Below are 7,944 nucleotides of genomic sequence, written 5' to 3'. Positions count from 1 at the left end.
CCAAGATATTATTAACAAAGAAGAAATCAGTTTGGAATATGTTGGAACAAAAGAGCAACTTGCGGATTTCCTTACTAAAGTAGTTCCAGTAGAGAAATTTGTGGTGTCCCGTGATATGCTCAAGACTACAAATTAAGAGAGGGCGTTGAAAATGTAATTTGTAGTCATGAATCTCAATGAAGAGACATATACCTTCTTGTAGAGTCATGTACATTCATGAAGAGTCATGTATGTATCTGATATGCTCGGATATTGCATATTTTTAAGGCCATTATTTGGTTCGTTTTGAGTGTAAAAGTTGCATTACATGTCCATTATTTGCATATTTTATATATTTTGGTATTTTGATGAGTTTTGTGAGAAATGTGCAAAATAAAGCCTAAAAAGGTAGCAACAAAGCGAAGATGGAAATCTGGAGTATTCGAGTCAGCCAGCGGTCCGCCGCACCTATGCCAGTGACCGCTGGCCGCCAACGACCGCTACAACAATAGCAGCCCACTTCGGAAAATAGAGTTGAAAATATGAACACGCCCAGCGATAGCTGAAACACTTTCAGCGACCGCATATCAAGATACAGAAGCTACGGGATGATTTACGGCGACCGCTGAACAAAGTGCATTTGCCTGCTGGGAAAACGCGGTGCACAAATTTTCCCTATTTTCTCTCCAAGACTTACCATATTGTGCTGAAGATTTACTAAATTATGAGACACGATTTTGTACCTATAAATACCCCCTCAAGCTTCACCAAAAAGGGAGCCTTTTATAGCATAATACGATCATAATATTTTAGAGTTCCTTCCACTGTGATCATTGTTTAAGGAGTTTGAAGAGTGGATTCAAGAGGAGATTAAGACTACAAGATTCAACCTTGGGGTTATATTGCTTTAGTTCTTATTTTTTCTATGTTTTCCCTACAAACTATGTGTGTAGATTATTCCATCATGTGTAACTAAACTCGTAGAATTCTAGGGATGTGTTAGTAACGACTTTGGTTTATACAATTCATATTTATTTAATATCCATTTTGTTCGTTGCTTTGCTTATATTCTAAGTGTTCGATAATGCTTCTTCATGTTTGAGTAACACATCTGTGATGATTTATTGACGTGCAACATAATCGTGTGAGGAGGTTTGCATGTTAGAAGAGTCTAGTTGACGTTACAATTAACTCCCCTTAAAACGGTTATGTCAATTGAGAGCGAGAACATTAAAGTCTTATGAGCCTTTAGGAGTTACAAATCTAGCTTGCTAGTCCATGTGGATACAATACTCTAGCTTGCTTATTACTACGATAGCTCCATTCCATCATGCGGAATATTGCTTACACAAATTTAGGCGTGGTTGTAGCCTATGATACATGATTAACTTATTCTAGGTGCACAATATCTCAAACTAGTGTTTAGCTTCGAGGGAACATAAAACCAATATGGATCCTTGAATTACGATAAACTCATTCAGGAAATATGATACATAATGTTAGCAACTTGAACCAAACTCGGAGTAGTTTTTCCTTTTATATTGTAATCAATACTTTGAGCGAATTTTGGTATTTCCCGCGAAATTTTAAAGTATTTTGAAAAATCACAAACTTTGTAAACTGTGCAAATTTCCGAACCTGACCAAATATAGAATTTTTTTCAGAAGATATTGAATATACATGGCTAGCCGGTGAAATATATGTGGCTTAGTCCGATTTATTCATGAAATAACGTCGTTTTGACACTCTAACTCTTCAATTTGACGTTGGATATTATGTGCATAAAATGATAAATTACGCCATGTATGTCTGTCGGGTTTGAAGAATGAACCACCGTGAGAAATTGACACCAATTTTATAATTTTATTAGTACTATTCAAAGTTCGTAGAAAATACCATAATGAATCAAAGCTTATGGTTTTTAATATTGGTATTGAATCAAAGCTTATAGTTTTTAAGATCAATATCTCATTTAGTTAAACATATAGAATAAATACTCTGGGATACGTAAATACTCTTTATGGTGTGTTCACTTTAGAAGAATTTTCTGACATTTTCAAGAATTGAAATTTTTCAATAATTGAGGGACAATTAGCACATATACAATTCAAGACTCCATTGTTTAGTGTACAAGATTTGATTTTAAATATGGCTCAAATAGTAACCTAAATGCTAAACTTTGACCTAATGGAATTATGGATTGACAAATTTAATCCCAAATGATGAGTAAGAGAGAAGGTATTACTAATGAGGTGGAAAGGTAGGGCAAATGTGTAAAATAAAGTCTATTTCTTGGTGGAGAGCCCAATGCACAAAAAATCTTACCTGGTATCTAAGATTTCAATTCTTGCCCATTTCTTTGAACAGTGCGGGCCTTTGCTCAATTCTAGGCCTTCCTCCAATTAATTAGTAGAAGGTGAACAATCATAATTCCCCTAATTGGGCCAAGAATTGTCCAATTAGCACAAAGTGAAAACGCCCTTTTAAATGAGAAGAAATTAAATGACAACCGCATATGCGTAATACATGATGAACATTACATGACTTAGGTAAACTACCTTTGAGATTTAAAAAAATATAGTAATGTAATCAAATACTCTCTCCATTTCTTAAAATATGAACTTTGAAATGACAAGAGTTTTAACGCAAAAGTGGTAAAGTAAAAAAGAGGAAGAGAAAAAATAGATAAAGTAAGAGAAAATAAAAGGTAGTGAAATTAGTGTTAGTAGATTATGAGGTTCATTTCCTGAAATGGAAATTTTTATATTTTGAAGAAACTAATAAAAAAGGAAAGAATTTATATTTTTAAAGATCAGATGGAATATGTTAAAAAAGGAGCAACTATAATTTTTTTAAATTTTTAATTGGAGAACACAATTTCTAGCATTATACTATCATCCATTCCAAGTAATGTGAAAAATGAGAAATTACATTACGACATCTTAAATATGTATGGATCATAAATATAGTAATGTGAGCGGAATAAGGGAATTTACGCCAAAGATACAAAATGTTTCACTAATATTTCAAATTAGTACAAAAAATTTTAAGTTAATATAAATCATAAAAATGTTTCATATTTCAATTTACTAAATTTTGCTTCATCCGGTTTCACGCCGTTAGTTTTTTCTCAATCTATCATCTCAAATTTTCCTTTGGCAATTTCTATTTACTCAGCGCCGGCATAGCCACTCTCCTCTTCATCTATGCCTCTAAATCCCCCGCCTCCCTGCCTTGGTGCCCCTTCTACTGTAACGGCGGTCTACTCGGTGCGGGAGATGGTGTCCCACGTAGTCCCACAACGGCTAGGTGCTTCCCCATCTACAGCCCAAGGCGCAGGGAGCAGAAGGCTGCTTGGAAGAGATGAACCAGACCCTAGAGTCGCTGACTCCAGGAGGGATCAGCCAAGGAAATGACCACCCCCCAATACCAATTATTTTTTTATTTTTGTTTTTAGTTTCTGTATATATGTGTATGCTTTTCTTGAGTATCTTCATCACACTTAGCCCGGTGCCAAGTCTAAGTGTGAGATGTTTGTTCCTTGTTTATATGTTTTCCCTGTTATGTACTGATATCCTCTCCCACTTAGCCGATGCTCGGTCTAAGTGTGAAAAGTTTTTATCTAATAATATGGTTTTATGTTTTTAGAGTTTTTGATGTTGCAGCACTTACTACTCTTTTCCACTTTATCGTGCTAGCTTGAGGGCAAGCTAAGATAAAGTGGGGGGAGTAGTGTGGAGTATGTGGACAGAAGCATGACTTGACTTAATTATATCTGCCTATTGAACCTGTTAATCATCTGAATCGTTTGAGCGAAGCATGTCGAACCATAAATTGATCAGTTGATAGGTCAATTGATAGGATAGTAAGTTTAGTTAAGCGAAGCATGTCGAATCAGTTTACGTGTCTGTCCAAAGTGTGTTAGGAAAACATGAATGAACTAGCAACAATAGAAGGCATAAAACCCTTAGTGAGAGTGAATGAAGAAGAAAGTGCATGTTGAATTGTGAGACCCCTCTTTCTAAAAGTAAGTTGAAATCAGCCTGGAGGACGTGAGAACGATGGAAAAGCTCAGATTTTAGCCAATTGTGAAGCCCTCTAAATGTGAGTTAAAAGTCAGAGTATAACACTTTCTACTAAAACAAAAAAATAGAGAGACTGCCATTGATGATTAGGGGGAAATGACATAGGGGGAGTAAGGACTAAATGCAATAGAAGAAACCAGTTGAGCTTAATTCTTTCGAATCCACTGGACCTGTCTCATTGTATGGGAAGCCCATAGCTAGCAAAGTTGAGCCTATTCAGAGTTGTACTTTCTTTAGGCACCTCAACTTTCATGCCATGTGAACAAGAGGGCGGAGTGGGGGCTGTTAGGGTTTGGAGCCCCTTACACGGAAGTCAAGCATTCTTAAATAAATCATACATACAGACCTATTTGACCGATTATGGGATCAATTAACTACATGTTAAACACAGAATTGCATCCAAGAACGCACATAATTCATGTAAAAGGAATTAAAACCTAAAACGTGAATTCCTATGGTTTAGAATTACCGATCTGATTCTCCAAAGAATCGTCGATTGCTTGCGCCTTCTCCACGTGATGTTCTTCATACTCAACCACGAACCTTCTAATCTGTATCCCGAACTCAGAATCTGACCTTTGGGTGGGCAAAGCTTGTCAGAATCGAAAAGGGCTTGATTAGAAAGGAGACAAAACTCTAGTTCTGTGAAGAACCGATTTTTTCGTCCACTCCCAGAGGGGAGCACGAAATTATGAGTGTTAATCTCTCTTAATCTTCTTTCTAATCTCCTTTTATATAGAGTTATTATGGGCCAGATTAGGGATCCATGGAGGTTGGACTTGGGCCAAACCTGTTGGACTTTTACTAATTAAATTGAGCCTCAATTTAATACAAGTCCAACAGAATATTATTATCAGCCACTATAGTAAAATAATATTGACTGCCCGTCCAATCCCAAATTACGAGTAATCCGGACTTTACCTCTTTAATTTATTATTTCCCGTGTTTAAGATATAAATATCCATTAATTAATTTAAGCCTGCTATTTGACTTTAATTAATTAATATCTTTTTCCAAGAGTTGTCTAGTTCAAAATCTTTATTTATTATTCTGGAATAAATTCCAACCGGCCGGGTTTCTGAATAATAAAACCTTTTTCGAACACCTATTGAGGATATTATCAAACTGGATTCACCAAGCACACGATTCATTGCAATAACAATACTAGCACTTCTAGACATTAATCACCACTACCCAAGATATCAGGATTCTAGGATTGCGAAAAATCCGCACCATTTGATAAATCAAAGTAGTGCATAATCAATATCGTATGCTCAATGTTATATCAACAATGATTAAGAAATAACAATCACCGAGACCTCGTCTTTCAGTAAATAGCAAGAAAGACTTATCTCAACTGTTAGATCCTTCAGTGCTATACCACACCAGTGTCGTTTATTTCCTAAGGTAAGGAAACATGCAGACTGACACTGCAACCTTTCACGATAGGTAGCCAAAGGCTATCTAGGTTGTGAAATTTTATTTCACTTCTACAAAGGACCGACTGCTATGAACGTCGTTCACGACCGGTCTACTATGCAGAAGAATTAGACTTATTTGCTTCTTATACATTTAAATGTTTGAGAAACATCTTATAAATGCATAAGCAAACACTAATGCGATAAAATTAATTCTTCTCGCCTTGGGTTAAAAGTGGATTGTAGAGTTTATTGAATACAAGCAATTCTATCCGTGCAACATGCTTGTATACAAGCAATTCTATCCGTGCAACATGCTCGAAATATGCTTTTCAGTATACCAATCCTAACAATCTCCCACTTATACTCAAAATCATGCTTTCGAGTATATCCACTGCCAAAACTCTCCCACCTATACTCTAAGCAGGTCTCGAACCATGATACATCGAACTACCATATTTTCACCTCATGTGTAAAACATGTTGCCATATAGGCATTTTGTGAAAAATTCTGCCAAGTTGTTCTCTGATGATATCTTGGTAACCATAATGTCTCGCTGCGCACTTTTTCCTTAATTAATTTCATACTTCCACTATATGTGATTGTTTAGCTTCATCAGCTCGTGTTTCCTGAGTTAGACGTATGACTAGTGTAATTATAACAAAATATAATACTCATACACATACTCGGAATCACAGTTAAAGCTATTAGGAAGTTACTGAGATTAACAACTACATTAGTAGTTTCTGATGAAACCACACTTGTAATTTTCATGATAGAGTCTGTGATGTAATACACTCCTTCATAACTCAGTTTTCAACTCCTAACGTTAACACATAATCAGAGGATAACTCGATCATCAATCAATTATAAAATCGAGTCGATGTAACCTAAAGGACATAACATGGATGTCTGGTAAACTAGAGCATATCGTTTAGTCTTCTTCAAGTACTATAGTCTTCAAAAGGGAGGTGGCCCGCAGGAAAAAGGGGGAAAATGGTGTTTCGGGGGAGAAATCGAAGGGTTGTTGATAGAATAGTATTATTTGAATCGCCCCGTACTCCACTCCCCCCACTACTCCCCAAATTTCTCACTGCAAATTCTCTTTGTAGATTCTGGCGAAAACAAACCCTAGCAACATAAATCAATCCCAATCTACCGATTAGATTGGACGGAAAGTCACAGAAAGCTTCAAGTAGTGCCTCCACACCAAAATCCACCGTCACACTTTCTGTGGAAATATTAGAAAAACTGGTATTGTCGCTGAAACTCGATGCAGATCCTGCTCTACTACTAGCTCAAATTGGAGCCATACCTACTCCACCTTCGATCGGCGATGCCGAAGTCTCAGAAATGCATATCAAGGGAACTATGGAGTTAAACGAGGTCGAGAAACAGGGGGAAATGAAAATGGTGGAAATAGTGGAGCAAGGAGAAGAAGTCGAACAGCAGTTGCACGATGCTGGCCCGGTTGAAGGACCCGAGGAAATGATAATTCCTACTGATAGAGAGGTGGAGGAGGCTGATGTGAACACTGAGGAACCGAGAGTTAAGGCGACTGTTACTACGGAAGCAGAGCAACTAGTACTTACCGCGGAAGAGGTTGAAAGACATTTGGCTGCAACCGTGTCTGAAGCCGAAAGAATGGAATTGGATGTTGAGGCGCAGGAATTTGAAAATGGCATGACGGTGAATGAAGAGGAGAACCCCACTGAGAGGGCGGAAATGGGCCCTGTTGAGGGCGTTGAAACAAACACAACTGTACCGGAGAAAAGAGAGGTGGTGATTGTGACTGATGAGGAGGATGAGACTGAGAAGGTGCCTCTTCATGCCGAGATTGTTCAACCAGAGGCAGAGGCCGTTGTCTTCCTTACCTATCAAGGGCGACCAGCCAGAGACGAGACTTCAGAGAAGAGGTTTGAAGAGGAACAACCTAGACAGACCCCGAGACAGAAAATAAGGGAGACTGTGGAAAGCCCAACAAGGAGTACAGCTGGCGTGCCTCGCCGTAGAAGGAGACTCATCATTGTTGAGGAACCTGATGAGGAGGAAGATGTTTTCTTCTCACCGATGGATGCGCGGCCTAGTCAGGTACAACCGGATGCCCCATATGAGGCAAATGATAGTGAAAGAGAAAGGAGAGAAAGAAAAAGGGAAGGGGAAGACCATTGCTACTCCAGTAAAGAAGAAGCCAAGGCAGCCATTAACAACCTTGGTGATTCAAGAGGGAAGACAGAGAGTCGAAGAAAGAGATTTTCATGAAGATGAGGTGTTGAGGTTAGAGCGTCGTTCTAAGAGAAGGAATGACAGGGCGAGGAGTGTGTCTGAGCAGAGGCCTAAGATGGCCAGAGTGAGTTTTAAAAGATGAGTGTTAATCTGGAATATGAATTGTTAGGCCGGATGATCTCATTCGACGACCCCAAAACGACAAGGAGTGTGATGCGGGGATAGAGACGAACAAG

At 38.1% G+C, this 7,944-nt stretch overlaps 1 protein-coding gene across 1 annotated transcript; it reads left to right on the top strand.

Annotated features, from left to right (window-relative positions):
• Positions 1 to 6,835: 6,835 nt before the first annotated feature.
• On the top strand, positions 6,836 to 7,744 carry LOC121750252 (pharyngeal muscle protein 2-like). The gene has a single exon (XM_042144789.1). The coding sequence runs from the start codon at positions 6,836 to 6,838 to the stop codon at positions 7,742 to 7,744; it is 909 nt and encodes a 302-aa protein (XP_042000723.1).
• Positions 7,745 to 7,944: the final 200 nt, after the last annotated feature.

The sequence above is a fragment of the Salvia splendens genome, chromosome 1, assembly GCF_004379255.2.
Source record: "Salvia splendens isolate huo1 chromosome 1, SspV2, whole genome shotgun sequence".
Lineage (NCBI taxonomy): Eukaryota > Viridiplantae > Streptophyta > Magnoliopsida > Lamiales > Lamiaceae > Salvia > Salvia splendens.
This window is presented reverse-complemented; position numbering and strand designations above follow the sequence as displayed.

Bases quoted from the DNA above. Each gene is read 5' to 3' on its own strand.
- LOC121750252 (XM_042144789.1), top strand. From the start codon at position 6,836: ATGCATATCAAGGGAACTATGGAGTTAAACGAGGTCGAGAAACAGGGG.